Source organism: Tachyglossus aculeatus, chromosome 9, assembly GCF_015852505.1.
Source record: "Tachyglossus aculeatus isolate mTacAcu1 chromosome 9, mTacAcu1.pri, whole genome shotgun sequence".
Taxonomy (NCBI): Eukaryota; Metazoa; Chordata; class Mammalia; order Monotremata; family Tachyglossidae; genus Tachyglossus; species Tachyglossus aculeatus.
Window position 1 is genome coordinate 20,417,221 of NC_052074.1, and position 19,794 is coordinate 20,437,014.

The 19,794-nt window shown below is 40.8% G+C and overlaps 1 protein-coding gene across 5 annotated transcripts in view; it reads right to left on the minus strand.

The window, feature by feature from the left end:
* Positions 1–10,334: 10,334 nt before the first annotated feature.
* Positions 10,335–19,794, minus strand: part of KIF16B (kinesin family member 16B) — a 215,270-nt gene continuing 205,810 nt past the window's right edge. For 3 of the 5 annotated variants that reach the window (XM_038751765.1, XM_038751767.1, XM_038751764.1), the window contains one exon: positions 14,898–16,727. In XM_038751765.1, the coding sequence (XP_038607693.1) occupies positions 16,569–16,727 (159 nt within the window). In that variant the 3' untranslated portion in view covers positions 14,898–16,568. Of the gene's footprint in view, positions 13,872–14,897; positions 16,728–19,794 lie in introns of those variants that run through there. The other 2 variants (XR_005452325.1, XM_038751766.1) reach the window with 2 other exon arrangements.

Here is a 19,794-nt window from a genome sequence, read left to right on the forward strand (position 1 = left end):
CTAAAAGTTTGGCAGAGGAAGTAGCCCTCACACCTCCAAAGCTATTGACATCATAGAAGCTACAAAATTAGCTAAAACTATTCATCAGGAAATGATTCTCAGTGGGACGGACACCCTGAAAACACCCCCACCAAACTTCTGTGACGTGGCGGAATGTACTGTGGGAAAATAGCTAACACAAAAATTCAAATGGTAAAACTTGTGTTTGAATGGCAATGCCACACCTACTAGCTTAGTTTTTATGAAGCGGCTCCATGCTTAGAGGCTGGAGGATCCTGGGTCCCCTCCAGGGGAAACTGCTCTGACTGGCTGAGTTATAAGGAGGACTATTCCTTGTGCTCCCAATGCACCAATAAAGGACTGGAGTTTGATGTCAGGGAGGGTCAAGTATTTGAATTATACAAACTGCAGTATAAGGGTATTGGATAACAGGAAAACAAATTCGGGTGAATTAGAAGATTTAATGAGCACAGTGCTCTGGAAGGACATCTTGAAATATGTGAGGAGCAGGCTGGTGCATGCTAAAAGACACCATAATTACGGTTCATTGGATTGCCCAGTTCCTGGGAGAAATCAAAATGCAAGGGCCAAGCAGCAGTCCTCAGGGCTTCATTAAGAAATTTGCCTAAGAAACAAAGCTCACACAAAACAGAGGTCCCCAGGAGAAGGGAAGAGAAACCCAACACAAACTCAATTCAAGGGCAGGAAAAAGAGCAGCATGTGTGAATGCAGGCCTCGGACTGGGTCGAGAAAGATTTTTAAAATGTTGGAGGGGAAATCACTTCCAGACAGGAGGTATTAAATTGATGGTAATTCTGAAATGGTTCAGCCAAAGATTTACTTATGACAGAGATCATACATTAAATCTGAGTAATTTCGAAAGCTACAGAAATTAAGTGAAACAGGAGTACGAAGGAGTGGGAAATCTGAGTGGGAAATGAGTAACAAGATATATCAAATCAAGCCTTCAACGAGGTAGAGGGTAGGGGCAGTTTCTCTTCCTGCCTCCTCTAGGCTGCAAGCTCCTTGTGGGCAGGGAATGAGTCTACCAACTCTGTAGATCTTAGTACAGTGCTCTGCTTGCCTAAGGTCTTATAGGAGAAAAGTTGTAGATCTGGGATTAGAACCCAGGTCTCCTGACTTCCAGCCCCCTGCTCTTACCACAGAGACACACTACTAGCCAACAAGACACCACCAGACATTGAGGTGAGTTGGCTCAAGCCAGACCAAAAGCACAACCATCAATCAATCAATCAATCGTATTTATTGAGTGCTTACTGTGTGCAGAGCACTGTACTAAGCGCTTGGGAAGTACAAGTTGGCAACATATAGAGACAGTCCCTACCCAACAGTGGGCTCACAATCTCAGAGAAGCAGCGTGGCTCAGTGGAAAGAGCCCAGGCTTTGGAGTCAGAGGTCATGGGTTCAAATTCCGGCTCCGCCACTTGTCAGCTGTGTGACCTTGGGCAAGTCACTTAACTTCTCTGTACCTCAGTTACCTCATCTGGAAAATGGGGATTAAGTCTGTGAGCCCCACGTGGGACAACTTGATTACCTTGTATCTACCCCAGTGCTTAGAACAGTGCTTTGCACATAGTAAGTGCGGAATAGATGCCATCATCATCATTATTATTGTTATTATTATTATTATTCTGGTTTGTTTCCTAAATTGGTACTTTTTGAAAATAACATCTAAACTGAAATTTAAAAATGAGATGGGTAAGATGAACCATTGCTTTGATCCCCGCCATGAGGCTCCATTTCTCAGAATTTTTAACCAGTCCTTGACTCTAGATTCCAGGGAAGCAGTGCGGCCTAGTAGAAAGAGCACTGGCCTGGGACTCAGAGGATGTCAGTTCTAGTCCCAGGCCTTTTTGCCTGCTGCGTGATATTGAGCAAGTTACTTAACTGCGCTATGCCTCAGTTTCATCATTTGTAAAATGGGTATTCAATTCCTGTTCTACCTCCTACTTAGGTTCTGAGCCCCTTGTGGAGCAGGGACTGAATCCCTGCTGAGTAACTTGTGTCTACCCCAGCACTTAGAACAGTGATTAAATGCTTAAAAAATACAATAGTAATAATAGATTGACTAGTGTACAGTAATTGTATCGAACACTCACTTTGTACCAGTCAATCACAGATGCTCTCAGCAACAAAAGGATGAGGTGGCACGAGGCATCCATAATTCAGTATCGGGACCTTCATCATCAGATTCGAAGTCAAAATATTTGCTGTGGCATAATTAGCTTGGGATGTGATCCGATAGGAACCAACTACAATATAAATACAGTATTTATTTGCAAATTTTGCACGCTGACCAAAATCTTCCCTTTCCCTTGAACAGAGAAACAATCTACTTGTAAATTTTTAATTCTAAAATTTACGGCTGTATATTCTCCACTGATGAAATCATTAAAACTGAATGAAGCGTCCTCCTTCCACTCACCCTCTGACAAAAGAGAGTGAATTTTGTTATGGTAGAATTGATGAATGTGATCATTATCCTAGGTTATTGTTAAAAAATAGGTGCTTTCATGTTAAACCGTTGTTATGAATGTTTCTGCATATAAATTACTGTGGGTAATGGTTTAAGAATGTAAAATCATTTTTTCTTCCCAAGTAAATCTTGGGCAAAAATGCCAGTGCAGAATATGCAAGTTATCGTGTGTATTGTAATATTTATATAGCATGCCAAGAGCCACCATAAAAACGGGAGTCCCATGAAAGCAGACTTACAGAACATAAATAGTTAGCATTGTAGATTCCAAGGGTTACAAGTAGTAATTAATAAGAAATATTCTAATTCACTATATTCACAGCACTGTAGAATAGGAATTATTTAGCCCCCTTTTCCCCAAAAAAATTATTTGTCAAAGTAAATAAAATAAGAGCATCCTGAAAGAATTAGAATAAACTGTTAATGATCTCTCACTCAGGTTTGAAAACAAACTGTGTGAAACACTAGACATTAGCTAGGGGCAGAGCCCATCCAGAGCATGAGGCAGCTCCTGGAAGAGGGTATTGTGGCTGCTACCTTTAAGCCCCAACCTAGCCTACCCCATAACTCTGTACCTGGGTAGAGCAGCCAGGAAATTCTGACGGTTTTCTTCCTTACTGTCCTGATAGAAAGAATAGCAAATCAGTTTGCCTATTACAAAGTGGCAGTGGTGACCAAGATAACATGTATAAGCACCAACATCAATGGTATTTATTGAATGGCTACAGCATTTACTGCACTGAAATAAGAGCTTGGGAAGGAACAAGAGAGTAAGTTGACATGATCCCTTCTGCCAAAGAGCCTTCAATTTACATTTAAATTTAAATGTTAATTTACATTTACTGAGTATCTATTAGGGCAAACTAGTTTTTATGAACATACATAACCTATATAGATATACATATGTACATAAATTTTGCATTCATTCAGTCATATTTATTAAGCATTTACTGCATGCCAAGCACTGTGCTAGGCGCTTGGGGGAATACAATATAACAAAAAACAGACACGTTCCCTGACCATGACAAGCTTACAGTTTGGAGGGCCACTTTATCTGAAATACTTCCTTAAACGTTTCCTTTGCCTCCCCACCTGCTTTCAGGTTGCCCAGTTCATTTCACCATGCAGCAACTGCTTGAATATCTTCTTCTCACCTATGTTCCTCCCACGGCCCATCCATCAAAGTTGGGTTGAAGTGATGAAGTACGTCCGATGCTAGCAATGCATACAGACGATTGTGATTGCGGAGCCACTGAAGGACATTCTTTCAGTGACACTTCCTATCCCTCTATCAGTCTTCTCTTTCCCATGTCCTAATCCATCTTGGTTTCAGCCAAGGGGCTGGGGTTTGTGACCCATTCCTTATCAAGGGGAGAGGGTGGGATGAGCAAGAGTAAGGGAGTGAAAGAAAACTCGCTTTTAGCCTGCTTTTTTTCTGGTCTTTCCCCTTTCTTCTTTTGCTCATCTTGATCCAGCTCATGCCATGAATTTGGAAGACAAGTAGGCGAGAATGCAACATCTGTGGTTGGTGATCAAAGAACAGGGGAAAAAAGAGATGAGCTTTGGCTCTGGAGTTACAAATAAATTGTACTCTCAGGAATGTCATAAATTTTCTCCTCAGAATTCCAGTGACTGATGAGAAACAGTGGAAGCAAGAAGGACTTAAAAATATTAATTTACTATATGCTTTGAGAGTACAGACTGGATTAAATAGGAATTGGATGGCAAGAAATACACAACCAAGAAAGCGAGAAACACAAAAGACTTCAGAAAGAATGGTTCTTAAAGTTAAATGCTTCCCAAGATGGCTAGGCAATAGGTGAACAGAATACACCAAGATAGAGCAATAAAGGCTATAAAGGAAAGAAAATGGGTTGGTGACATTGGAAAATGCCAGACCGATTACTTAGACACTACTCGGGAGGAAGGCTTTGAAAGTAATCAGAGGAATCTAATGGATGAGCATTTAGAAAAGCACAACTTCATTAAGGATAACCAGGGTGGTTTCAGCACAAGAATGATGAGGTTCAATTTGATTTTTTTTTTGTCTCAGACTAGGATAGAGAAGAAAAAACACATGAAGTGTACTTTGCTGTAAGTGCAAGAGCCTTTCTTTACCACAAAATAGTTATCCATTTGTGTAAGTATTAATAACTCTATGTAAAATTTACCTAAGCTCCTCTCTTATTAGGCATTTTCCTACTGTATCGGTCACAATGACTGTGTGCCTGTCTCCCACACCACCCTGGACCTGCTCCCACAGTCAGTTTTTTGCAGTGAATCCCCTTACTCTCCACCCAATCCCTTTCATCATCATCAATCGTATTTATTGAGCGCTTACTGTGTGCAGAGCACTGTACTAAGCGCTTGGGAAGTACAAGTTGGAAACATATAGAGACAGTCCCTACCCAACAGTGGGCTCACAGTCTACATTCCTACATTATTTCCTACAGTCTACATTATTTCCTACAGTCTACATTATTTCCAGTAGCGGGAGTATAAAATAAATCAATGATATTTATTGAGTGCTTACTAGGTGCAGAGCACTGTAATAAGCTCTTGGGAGAGTATGAGACAACAGAATTTGAAGACTTGTTTCCTGCCCATAATGAGCTTACAGTCTATAGAGCATGAAAAATGTTGCCCAGGGATTTTCCAGGGAAGCCTTTGGTTCCCTAGGCCCATCCCAGCCTCAATTTTAATCCTTGGGATCCCTGGAATCACCCTCAGGCTTGGGACATTGGGTGGCAAATGCCCAGTGGCTTAAGAATGCTGGGTGACCAGATATCCCATTAGACCATGGTGGATGTGGAAGGCACTAAATGATCATCATTCTATAGACTGTAATTTCCCTGTAGACTGTAAGACCCCTCTGGGCAGAGATCACATCTACCAACTCTACTGTATTGTACTTTCCCAAGTGCTTAGTACAGTGCTCTGCACACAGTAAATGTTAAATAAGTACCCTTGATTGATGGATGGATTAATTTCCCTGGCCCATCACAGGTTTCTCCTCTGCAGACAAGGGGATTTTTCAGAATTTCCTCTAAAGGGCTATTTCCACTAGGTAAAAGTAGAGACCAAGTCTGCTCTCTCAAAGCCCCTGCCCTGCAACATAATCACACCAGGTATATTGTTAGGAATAATTATGGTATTTATTAAGCACTTACTATGTATGAAGCACTGAGGTAGATACAAGCTATTCAGGTTGGACACAGGCCCTGTCCCGCTTGGGGCTCACAGTTTTAATTCCTGTTTTACAGATGAGGTAACTGGCACACAGAGAAGTTAAGTGACTTGCCCAAGGTCACACAGCAGACAAGTGGCAGAACGAGGATTAGAAGCTAGGTTCTTCTTACTCCCAGGCCCGTGCTCTAACCACTAGGCTATTCACAGTACTATGCTGACTCTACAGATTAATTCACTGAAAGGCTTAGAACATTATTTAGAATGATCAGGAAAAATCATTGCAATCATTAGTACTTACTGTGCAGAGTGGAGCTGGCAATTCCAGTCTTGGATTCTACTGCTGACAATTATATTACATTATTGAGAAGCAGTGTGGCTCAGTGGAAAGAGCCCGGGCTTTGGAGTCAGAGGTCACAGGTTCAAATTCCGGCTCCGCCAATTGTCAGCTGTGTGACTTTGGGCAGGTCACTTCACTTCTCTGTGCCTCAGTTACCTCATCTGTAAAATGGGGATTAAGACTGTGAGCCCCCCCGAGGGACAACCTGATCACCTTGTAACTCCCCGGCACTTAGAACAGTGCTTTGCACATAGTAACCACTTAATAAATGCCATTATTATTATTATAGTTAACTTTTTTCAGAGTATGATTATCCAGTTCATGGATTATCCAGACCTCTCCTTCGGCCATCAGTTCTTAGCCATTTCACTAAGCAGTTTAGCAGCTTCATCAGGTAGCCAACAGGGCCAAGGAGACGAGTTAAAACTCAAACTGGACTTCTCCTTCATAGCATTCATAGTGAAGTATTTGATTGGAAGAAAGCTGAAACTAATATCCAAAATGATTATACCCTGGATAATTGAGAGTTCATTCACATATCTGTATTTATCAAGGATGACATACTATTTAACAAATTTTTAAACAGTCAGGAAATGGAGATGTCCCAAGTATTCCCTCTCAAATACTTCATTTTAATTAATTTATCTTGAATATGTACAGCTTGAGAGCATCTTTACTGACATACTCATTGACATTCGAACTTTTCAAAACTGTCAAATCTGACAATCTGGCAAACACATTGTAAACAAGATGGCATTTTTAATCAAAAGTACCCATTACCATATGTCATATACTCTGATACATGATTTTATAAGGTTTAGATGAAGAAACAGTGAAAATACATTAAGGACCTCAGGTATATTAAATTGCATCTATTTCAAACAGCTAAAAACATTTTTCCTGGGCATCTTGAAAACTATCTGAAGGAACGAAACAATAAAGAAAATCAAATTTTGTAGTTCCTTTCCCCTACTGTTTACCTTCTTTGATGCGGGCAGGATGTCCTCTGACACATCCCAATCGGTGCCCTAAATTGAAACAGAGTTTATAACCAATTTTCCCGTAGGAACAACGCTATAAATTACAAGGGTGTTGGTCCTGGAACCAAGACCAGATACACATTACTCAGAATTATATACTTAAGCAATTATAGATATGCAAAGTAGCTACATGAATGCATTTATATTGCAAACAGCAATCAGAGCGACATAAAAATCACATAAAAATTAAAAATGCAGTACAAAAAGAAATATAGTAGAGTACTGAATTGCAAATGACCTTAAAAGCGTGTACACATTTTGAGCCCTTTAAATTTTAACCCACAAATAAACTCATGGATTGGTCTGATTGGGTGAGGTTTTCTTCTTAAAACTTCTCCCTCCCCAACTTTGTTGTTTTGCCATTTTCCCATGGCTCCCATGCGCCCCATTCTCCAAGCTCTGGTCCACTTTCCTTCATGCTCCTGAATCCATCCCCCACCAACCTCTCTTTCCTACCTGGTGTCACTTTTTTATTTTTCTTTCTTTTACAGTAGTTGGCCGTGGTCAGGTCAATCCCCTTCCTGAATCCCACTACCAGGACCACACTGGGTGGGAAGGATCATCATCAATCGTATTTATTGAGTGCTTACTGTGTGCAGAGCACTGTACTAAGCGCTTGGGAAGTACAAATTGACAACATATAGAGACAGTTCCTACCCAACAGTGGGCTCACAGTCTAAAAGAAGTATCACCGCCATCCTTTCGTCCTTGGCTACAGCTTCCCGGACGGCCTTAGCCGCGTGGACCAGGCCAGGGCAGGAAGGGGGGTGGCGTGAGGGAGGCTTAGGGGGTGGGATGGGGGAAGGCTTACCTGACTCATTGGGGAAGGGTGACATTCTCCTCTTGCCTTGGATAAAGCACTGTATTATTGTAGGGGATAAAAAGAACTAATACCATGAAAGATGCTAGTGTCATAAGACTTAAATACTGTGTTAATGGTATTTGTTAAGCACTTAGTAGGTGCCAGACACTGTACTAAGCGCCGAGGTAGATACAAGCAAATCGGGTTGGACGTAGTCCCTGCCCCATGTGGGGCTCCCAGTCTTAATCCCCATTTTCCATAAGAGATAACTGAGGCTCAGAGAAATGAAGTGACTTGCCCAAGGTCACACAGCCGACACATGAGGGAGCCAAGATTAGGACCCAGGTCCTTCTGACCCCTTGGCCCATCCACTAGGATGTCCAGGAAGGCTATTTTTTGGAACTCAAAAATCCTTAAATTACTGGCTGAAGCTGAAGCAGCATTGCCTAGAGGACAGAGTACAGGCCTGGGAGTCAGAAGGTTGTGGGTTCTAATCCTGGTTCCAACACTTGTCTGCTGTGTGACCTTGGGTAAGTCACTTCACTTCTCTGGGCTTCAGTTACCTCAACTGTAAAATTTGGATTGAGACCATGAGCCCCGCATAGGACAAGGGCTGTATCCACCCCAGTGCTTAGTACAGTGCCTGGCACATAGTAAGCACTTAAATACCATAACTATTGGGAAGCAGCATGTCATATTGGATAGAGCATGGGCCTGGGAATCAGAAGGTCATGGGTTCTAATTCCGGCTCTGCCACGTGTCTGCTGTGTGACCTTGGGCAAGTCACTTCACTTCTCTAGGCCTCAGTTACCTCATCTGTAAAATGGGGATGAAGACTGTGAGCCCCATGCAGGACAAGGACTATGTCCAACCCAATTTGCTTGTATCCACCCCAGTGCTTAGTACAGTGCCTGGCACATAGTAAGCGCTTAACAAATACCATTATTGCTATTCTTCTTCTTCTTATAGATTAAAGAAGCCAGGAGATCCTTAGGTGATGATATTAGGGTCCTTTCTTTGGGATCCTGGCTTTCCCACTGAAGGAGACTGGCTCTTCTATCCCTTCTTCTCCAGAATCCCTTGCTTCTTCCCTTGTCCTTGAGCAGTATCGATCATGAGATGAGCCTCTTTAGCACACTGTGCCCAGTAGCGATTGGCATGGAAAATGTTGCCCCCAGAAAGCTGGATGAGTTTAAACTCTCACAATTGGCCTGCCAGTCAGATGGAATGTATCTAGGGAGATGGTGGGGATGTAGGGCCCCTAAGCTACAAGGACCCTCAGACTCAGGAGCAACTTCAGGGTTTCATCCCTTAAGGCTGACTGGGGGCTTAGGCTATGATTGGAGTGGCCCTGGTGACCTTGGCGACCTCCCTAAAGCCACCCTCCAGTTTCAGCTCCTAGATAACTGGCCACCCCCAGGCAAGTTAGCCTCTGGAATGAGACTCACAACATGTCTATAAATAACACTGCCACCTCTACTGTCCAGAGTTCAAATGTGGCCACTACTGGCAAGAATGATCTCACCTGTTTCGAGATGAATAGGTCAACTGGAGTCACTTGCCAATCTTGATCTCTAAACTCATTTGGTCTTGGCAGGTCATCAATTAGGTGTTTTCCTGGGGATGTCAGAGTAATGAGAGTGGCAAACGTTTCAGGCATGACACACCAGAAAGGCAGCCCTAAACCAGACGAGGTTGCTTAAAGAGCTCTTCTCTCCCAGTGGGCAGATTGAGCCTGACCCTTTTCAGTTTTCTTTCTAGGAGTGAGGAAGCAGCCACATTACTTAAATTCTCCAGGGACTTCAGAGGAAACCTTGCCTTCCTCATATAAGTCATTGTCTCAGACCCAGGGGACAAAAGAGGAACATAACCAGGCCCTCCTCAATCTGCACCCTAATAGACAGGGATCACAACCCAAATTAGGCTCCCCTCATTATTTGCCAACAGTCACTTTGAAATCATCTAATGTTCAAGGCCCAAGATTCACATATAGTGCTGCAAAATCGTAACGCACCTTTAGATTCAGACAGTTGGCTGGAAAATCAAAGGTGAATGAAGAAAAGCAAAAACTAAAATTTAAAGAAGGATTGCATAGCAGTGGAATCATTGTATGAGTTCTTAGGCATTAAAAATGAAAAAGACTACCCAATACTTTTACCTCCATCACTGCTGTTTTATTAGACGGTAGTGAAAACCCTTTACAAATTTTAAAACTTATCTAAAATGCATAAATAAACATAATTTTAAACTGACTATACAACCAGGTGCTTTCACCCCCTTTTGACAATAAATTGCTTTCTTTAAAAAATATTCTTTAAAGTTTTGGGCTCATGCATATCTAAAAATATTGCACCAATAAGTAACAGTTCGTCTTTTTTTCTTCACGTCAACCTGATGGTTCTAGAGCACTCTAAGGAAGCGCTAAAGCAAACAGATTTCAGACACAAAACAGAATAGACATTCTGAGACTGTTGGGGCACGATACATTCAAAATGATTGTCACTACATTGTAATTGCAATTTTTTACAATGAATAATCAAATAACTGAACATCTTTTTAAAAATTCATGCGTTTGGCTAGCAAAGAACATTAGCAACTAAGGCAAAATAAATTTTTTTGGCTGCTTTTGTTTGATTATCGGACACGCACTGAGTGTCTTAGAGTATTTGTTTAACATGAACAGTGTTTCAGGGTTCATTACAAAATATCTAAAAGAAACAAATGCAAGTGGTGTCACTGGTAAGCTAGAACTGAATTCAAATTCTCTTGAAGTACTTAGTACATGTGCTATTACTTCTATTGTGATCAAAAACACAACCAGGACTTTTTTTTGTCTTCTTTTATTTCAATCTCCTCCAAGGTCAATTCAATGTGAATGAGTGGAGTGAGTGTGTGTGTGTGTGTGTGTGTGTGTGTGTGTGTGTGGTGCCCTGTGCATGTAGACTCACACATAACACACATGCAGGTATATTCACATGGATAGTTCTCCTTGTACTCTATCATCCTCCAAAGGTTAATTAATCTTTTTTCCTGGTATCCTGTGGTTTATATTCCCTTTATTAAGTTTTATCTGTCTATATCCCTAACCTAAGTATTCCTGTCAGCAAAATTACTTTTCTGTTTCAGGGATCCTGCCTTGTTCCTCCCTTTGTTTCTGCCTACTCGCACATATTACTTAAATTCTCTTCAAGACATAAGAGCAATTTTGTTTATTTTCTGCCCAGTAAACACAGCACCCAAGGTTTGGGGCTGTGGGTTAGCAGAAAGAAGTAGAAGGCATATCCTCTGCCCTTAGGAGATGATAACCTAATAGGGTGCATAGAGAACTGCACATGAAAACACATATGAGTGAAAGAAATATGTAACTACCAGTGCTCTAACCTACAGGGTGGATGAGGGACTTGAATCATCAGTGCTCCCCAACAGCTTGCAGGGGCAGTATACTCCTCTCTGACTCCCTTCACCTGCCAGTACCTTGGGAAAGCCTAGGCACAAGGATGGACTACATTCTAATTTGCAAAAATAGGACTAACCGGCTGAATGCTTCAAATGGCCCGACGCTACCTGGGCCCTCGATCCCAACTCCCCTCACAGCAGCATGGCAGCAAGGACTTGGCTGGTGAAAGCATGCTTCCACACAATTTAAAATATTGGGAAGGCTATGGCGGCAGCTACTTCAACTGCATCTGTGTTGGGTTGCTGAAGCTGTGGCTGTTGGGCTATGCACTAATCCTCTCTACCCTCAGATTAGCCCAAACATCAGAGCAAAAGTGATAGGAACTGATGATTGAGCTAATCCAGCCTGACTTGGTGAAGACATCCTCCATGGACTCCAACAGAGACCAATAAATGGTACTGTCTGTATGCAGAGTATTTAATAATGATGGTATTTGATTGGCATTATCTCCTTGGACCCACTATGCTTTTCAAACCAAGTTGTAATTTCTCCATTGACTCCACTGTATTTTGTGTCCAGTGGGAGAGTGTAGAATACTCTTGAATTGAACCTCTGATATAAAGGGTCTTAACAGGCCTGACTATCAAAAAATACTACTGAATTTCAACTAAAAGGACACTAAAAGTTAAGCAAAAACTATCTACAGACTAACAAAAGGAAGATAATTTTGCTTTCAATCATTTTACATGAGCCATCTGGATGTAATAGTTTTCATAGAAAATTCCTAGGCAAAGATTCCAGAAAGATAAATTTATGAGAATGAGTCTGTGCAGATTAATAGGAGCTCTGCAATGCCACACTCAGTAATTCTTTGGAAATCAGATGACTAGGACAAAGCGAAAAGTACTTTTCTTGTCACAGTGTGCTGGGGAGAATTTCAAATATAGGACTTTGGAGATTCAAGACAAAAAATGGAAGACTGTTAAGTCCAGCAACTCACAAATCTGACGTTGTTCCTTAAGTGCCATGGATAGATTTTTCAAAGTATTGCCTTGTGATTCACAAATACAATCCAGAGACGATGAAAAAAACATTCATCACAGTTCTCATCTTTAACAAAGAAAGATTCTAAAGTTGGAGGATAATTAGTGGTACTTACTTGCTTTCCCCCCTGAAAAAATCATCACATTTAAATTATATTCAGATAGTTAATCAGTCTATTAAATCCCATCCCCTCTCCAAACATTTCTCTCTCCTTTCCCACTCCCCTACATCTAACAAATTCTCAGAGGAATTTTCTCCAGCAGAACCAGAGGAGGAGGGATCTTCGAGATAAGTGGGAAGGAATCCTATGCGCAAGGACTACTGTCCCCATGACAAATTAAGAGAAATGCACAATGTCAGTAGACTTTCAGAGTGGGAGTTATGATTCTACCTGATGATGACTGAATTGCTACTAACTGCTTAAAAACGTAAATGAGCAAATGGTGCTAGGGCAAAGCTGAGTTCCACATTACACACTCCTGTTTAAATTTTTAACCAAAAAAGTCATGGGTCATGTTGAGTTAGAGCAAAGCCTTCTGGGATGAGCTTTAAATAGAAATATTGTGCTAATACCAAAGACAGATGAGGCAGTGAAAACAGAGACAGCCCTTGATGGACTTTTGAGCTGGGCTACGGCCTCTCAACATCTCCCTTTTCATGGCTGTTTGGGACAAGGAATGGAAAAGGCTGAAGCTCCACCCTGGCGCTATGTTGCATAGAAGGTTTGGCTGTTCTATAGAACTGCTAGAACTACAAGACCCAACTAGCCACTAGAACAAACAACTATGGGCAAAATGTATGAGCAGAAGTTGTCCCTGGAAGCGAAGGATAGGAATACTTTCAATTCAGTTCAAACTCACTTCCAGTGTGGTCCAATGGTCTTATCTAGTATCTCTGGAATGGGCCCTGAGCCTGGGAATTTGTGGCCATATGGGGCCCAAGGAAAGGGGTCAAAAGAAGTGGCCAAAGGAGTCTACTTTCCTAAACTGGAATCGCCACCTCTCACTTCAGAACAAGCTATGTAGTTACCCTGCACCTGCATTTAGTAGGCAGGAGTGCCTGGCTGACCTACATTTTATGCGGCTGAGTTAACCACGCAGTATTTGGACTCTAGCATTTGGCTTCTCCTTATCCTAGAAAGAGATTGGATTTTTCTTTTCTGGCATATTTTTCTAAAGTTTGCTGTGAACAGTTCTCTCATTATGTTTGGGTATACTGACCTTGGAAGTTGCTGAGGCTGGGGACATAAGATCTCACACTGTATATTATTCTCTTGTTCCTCTGCTGCAATCAAATCCTGTTTATCCAAAATGTAAAGACGGTGGGTGTGCCTGAGGGATAACTTTCTCCATCCAATTCCTGTAGGAATATTTCTATTAATTTTTTTGGCAAGTTACTACTGTATTCTGGAAGGCCTATGGTGAATAGTTCACTTTTTAAATGCGAGCATATTGTTACCTCAAGGAAAGTCTTAAAACTGTAGGTTAGGTAGATGATCTGGCCATTTTTGTGGAAGCCATTTGGTTTACTCAGCAAACAAAAGATGATCTTCTGAGATTCAGCTCCTTTTAAATAAATGACCTTCAGTAAATTATCATCTCCACAGCTGTTATCCCTTAATCTCTGGATTTAAATTCCCCTACAGTAATTGCCCCTAAATCCATACCAGTAACTATTACTGCAGTCAGCAGCAGATTCTTTCTGCTGCAGTAAAAAGTCTGCCATCTCCCTTTCTGTTCTTCAGCTTCGATGATGCAGAAATAGTTACATTTTTATACTAAATCCACAAAGCTTTCTCTCCAGATGAAAATAGTTATAGACTAGACACATCTATGTTGACTACAAGCAAACTAGTTGTAACCTGTTTATCTAGCTCTAAAAGTATTGCTTTTGTTAAATTATCAGCAATAAACTGATAAATTATATATTAAGTATATTTTCAAGCTACTTTAGATCAGTTTTTAAACAGATCTGGAATAATGATCATGCCAAATTTTCTAAAATAAAAATTTTTAGAACTCAACCTCATGTAATATTATTAAGAATTTAATTTCAGTTTTGAATGAACCAAATCACTTCATAATGAGTTTTCATTAATTTGTTTGAGACTATACAATCACGATTGATACAACTGATGTATGTGAGTATAAGTGTACAGACACCCTTATATTCATTTATGTGTAAACAAGTGATCTTTTCACTCACCATATTTCTTATGTCTAGAAAGACAAAGCAGACATTATACTATACCTATGTGTACAATTCAGCATAAATCCGAAAACAAATCTTTAATAAAAGATTGTAAATTATTGTTATTACAGGTTAAGGTCTGGAAGAAAATGTAACAAATATGAACACAATACCTCAGTTTATATATATATATGTATGTATATATATGTGTATATATATACATATGTATATATCACAATATCATATATACATATATATATATATATATACATATGATGCTCTACTATGTATTACAATAATATAATATTGTTGTACACTGATTTGCTTATACATGAAAGCTATTCAGTGGACATTAGAAATTATATTCTAAAATATTAGAAAACAGAAATTGTGACCTAAAAAGGTCAAATGAAGTTCCTTTCTTCTTTTTCATTTATTTTATAAATATTCAGAAATCCACATTATAATTAGTCAAGCAAGCACAGAAAGCTTTCTGACAGGATTTGACTTAAAATTATTGCAGAAAATAAAACTCTTGGTAAACATTCATGCCGATATTGTACAAAATCTCAGATTCTTAGGAGGAGCCATGCCATAAAGTGACTGAAACAATAGCAATGAGACAGGGTCAACTGCTACGGTATACTTTGGGAAAGAGAGAATCCTGAAAAAGGAAAAAAAAAGGCCTTTAAAAGTGGCAGCAGAGGGGTTGACTATGAAAGCTGAATCCTCAGTGCAGTCAAACTGCGTGGCCATGGTGTTCTGATGGCAAACAGTCTTGCTGTTCTTCTGGAGCCACTGCCCTGAGGAGCCGAACAATGGGCTCTTCTGATTGTTGGGGTGGCTTTGGGGAATCCTAGGACTGACCTATGGATGGCTCCCAGTTTGGGGAACACCCTTGGGCTGGCGCCGTGAGAAGGTATTTTTGGAAACATGTTGAATTTCCGATTGACTCGGAAGGGACTGGGCGATAGGCTGGTATTGAGCAGATCCTTGGCAACTCCTCTAACCATGGGCTCGGGTCCAGCCCACAACCTAGTAACTGACTGGGTGGAATTTCTGGTCCCAAGGTGGGATGGGCCCAGAGAAAGTCCCCCAGAGTTACCAGGGGCCACAAATCAACTCCCACTAGGCCTCCTGAGAAGCACGGACACAAGCAGGGCTACGGCTAGGTACAGGCTGGGTTGGGACCTGATTACATCTGGCCCAGTCCTCTCTAGCCTAGGTCCAGTCTGAACCTGATAAGCACTGACATCTCAGTAGTCTGGCCTGCCTGGGAGCTCGAGTCTTCTGTGACATAGTCAACTTCTAAAAGGGCTCAGCATCTTTAAATGCTCCGCCAGGCCCTAGCTGTGGGCTCCGTTTCATGGCGACATCAGTGTCCCATGCAGCTGTGGAAGGAAGATTTTGTTTGTTTTGTTCCAGCTTTATCAAGAAAGAAATGTGAACTCTTCTAATGCTTATTGCTTAGCAAGGAAGAGGGGGCTGTCCATTCCCAGCTCAAACTCGGCAGGGTTTAGCTTTGGGGCCTCCAACAGGCTCAGGTCTCAGGGAATGATTGTCAGTGGTCCCCAGCAGGCTCGCGAAGTCTGATGAACAACTAGCCAGCCTGCTGCTCTTGTAGACAGGAGCCAGGGTATGATACACTACTAACTCCACATTATAGTTATGCTAACTTTGGTAAAGTACTGGAGAAATGGCTAGCTGAGTCTTTCATTAATCAAGAAGAACCAAAGTTTATATGAAATATTGGCATGAAATGAATTGTCTGAGCAATATACAGGAGGGACTACGAATAAGATCCAGATTCAAGCAAAATAGCTCTATGAGAACTCTCTGACATGGTCAGCACAAGGAGAAACCAGTGTTGTAATATAAAACCATAAACTCAGGCACTAGATGTGAAAAAAGTTTTGGAAATAAAGGATAAAATTGTTGCATATCTTCTTTCATATGGCAAGACTTAATTCAGCACTTTTTCAGGGATGAGGTTTGTGGGTTCACTGCATTTTTTTTGAGACCACAGTAAAAGGAAGGCACTGCATTGGATGCTGATCCGTTGGACCAAGGATCTACCCCGTTCCATGGCTGCTGTAGTCAAACACTCCTTTCTTGAAGAATGGAGAGAACTCACAGATGGTGTGTTTCGAAAGGGTCGGTCCCACTTTGTCAATGTGCAGGGGAGATGTCGGAGACTGGAGCATTATACAGAAAAAGTTCCTGAGGTATTTCTGAGGAGACAATAAATTTAAGTCATTTTCAGGGAAAATGAACAGATTTTCTTTTTAGTATTCTATTGAAAGGAGTTTTATAGAGACAAACACAAGATTATAAACAAATAAACCTCCATGAACGCTAAAATGGTATTCAAATAAGTAAAGTGCATTTGAGAACCAATCTGTGATGAGGTACCTAGGAGGCTTCAGCTGTGATTAAACCATCAAAGGAAATGGGAGGTATGCAGCATTTGTTAAAGAATACTGGATTCTCTTTTCCTGGGCATTTGTTTACGTCAGACAATACCATCTGCTGGTCTTCGTCCCAACATTACTGCAGACCCCACTAAGAGGAGTGCCCAGAGCTATCCATATTGTAGCAGGTGCAAAAATAAATCTGTTCTACTGCAACTTCGCTAAGTAAAATGCTAAAAAAACTGTCATTTTTTATCTTAATCATTAAATGGAAATGAGTTTTTTTGTTAAATCAAAGCCATCTGTACAACATTACATATGCTCCTTATTATCGCTATTAAACCATGTGATCAATGTTTCTTTGCTTTGGATTGCTTCGTGTAAACTATGTGAAAGGAAATATTGATGATAAAAGTACTGGTTCCAAGAAGCTAATATTTACAGATCATTTCACAAGCTCTATAACTATCAAGGAAAGACATTATGACTCACAAATATGATTACTATGGAACTTCTATTTTTCAATACATAAATCTGTAGCAATATTTTGAGCACTTTGTGGCATTCAGCAAACAGGGTGTCTCTGAGACAGGCCCAAGCTATGACTTGGATATGCCAAATGTTAAAGAAAATTAGCCTACATAAAGCATTCAAGATGTCAGCTTAGATGCTAGGCAAGCCTTATCTGTAATAAAATGAGAAAGGAAATAACTTTTCATTGCCTGAGCCTGGATTAAAAAGATAACTACCTTTTTGTCATGTAGCTAGAAATTAGACAAGATAATCATGGAGTCGGGGTTTAAAAAAAGAAGTCAGTAAATAGCTTCTGCAGATAGCGACACAACGAGATGCACAAATCAGTCAAAACTCTTCTTTTCATACAATAAATAGGCGGTTAAAATAAACATCACAGCTTCCTAGAGACTTACTTTCTACCTACAGCATAATTGCCAGCATCTAATGAAAAGCAATAAGAATCTATCTTGGTGTTCAGATGCTTACAACAAAAGATTTAAAAATAAGATAAAGTCAGGTGTGTCATACACAAACACACATCACCACATACACAGGACCCCAGCTGGCATACCAGTCATTTTGAGAGGGTCAGTACACTTTCTTCTCTCAAATTTCCCACAGGTTGTATTAATGTGCCGAAAAAAATGAATTTCAAATATGCCTTCAAGTTGAATTCCAACAGACTAGAAAGTAATTTAAAGACAGGAACAGATGTTGTGTCAACATCTGTCATAATTAGTTCACAAAGTAGGGTCCCTCAAAAAGACCCATTAAACCCTGAAGGATTAAGAGGAAAAACAGCTAAAAATAAAACTCAAAAGTTTGCTTCTGCAGGTACCAACTTCTTGCAGTCACTCCAGATTTATGGACCCCAAAGTGCTTTATTTAATTCACTGTTCTTGGGGTTGAGTGTGAGCCTTTGGGGAAAGAAGGTGTTACTGTAGAGTGTAAGCCCCTTGAGGGCAGTCCTGTCTTGTGCTATTGTTTTTCTTTCCTATGCCCCTTATAACACATTTTACTCACTGGGTGCTCAACAAACACCATCACTTTTACCACAATTAAGGCTAGCACCAGCCTATTTGGAACTTTAAGTTAATTGCTGGAAGCTCACAACATTATTGAAGGCTGACAGAAAAAGGAAAGGGAAAAAGGGAGAAATCCTATCAATTGGGGTCATAAGCACAATGGCTGTGGTTTGACCCACATCCTACCTCTGGCCTGGAATGCCCTCCCTCCTTAAATCCAAACTAGCTCAATTCCCTCCTTCAGGGAAATACCTGTATATATGTATATATGTTTGTACATATTTATTACTCTATTTATTTTATTTATTTTACTTGTACATATCTATTCTATTTATTTCATTTTGTTAGTATGTTTGGTTTTGTTCTCTGTCTCCCCCTTTTAGACTGTGAGCCCACTGTTGGGTAGGGACTGTCTCTATATGTTGCCAACTTGTACTTCCCAAGCGCTTAGTACAGTGCTCTACACACTGTAAGTGCTCAATAAATACGATTGATTGATTCAGAGCCCTACTGAAAGCTCACCTCCTCCAGGAGGCCTTCCCAGACTAAGCCCCCCTTTTCCTCTTCTCCCCCTCTCCTCCCCATTGCCCTGACCCACTTCCTTTGTTCTACCTCCCCTGCCCCACAGCACTTGTGTATATCTGTAATTATAATTCTATTTATTTTTATTATTAATGCATATATACCTATAATTCTACCTATTTATAATTATGCTACTGATGCCTGTTTATTTGTTTTGATGTCTGTCTCCCCACTCTAGACTGTGAGACTGTTGTGGGCAGGGACTGTCTCTGTTGCTGAATTGTACTTCCCAAGAGCTTAGTACAGTGCTCTGCACACAGTAAATGTTCAATAAATGACTGACAATGAATGAATGACTCACTCTATTAAATCAATCAATTGTATTGAGCACTTACTCTGTGCAGAGCATGCAATAAGCATTTGGGAGTATACAGCACAACAATTTAACTGGCAAATTCCCTGCCCACAATGAGGTTACAGTCTAGCGGGGGGAGACAGACGATAGACCTAAATAAGTTGCAGATATGTACGTAAGTGCTGTGGGGAGGGTGAATTAAGGGAACAAGTCAGGGCAACTCAGAAGGGGAGTGGGAGAAAAGGAAATTGAGGGCTTAGTCAGGGAAGGCCTCTTGGAGGAGATGTGCCTTCAATAAGACTTTGAAGGTGGGAAGAGTAATTGTCTGCAGGATTTGAAGAGGGAAGAGGCAAGATGTGGATGTGAGGTCAGTGGTAAGATAGATGAGAGTGAGGTACAGTGAGTACACTGGCATTATAGAATTGAAGTGGGCAGACTGGACTGTAGTAGGAGAATCAGAATGTGAGGT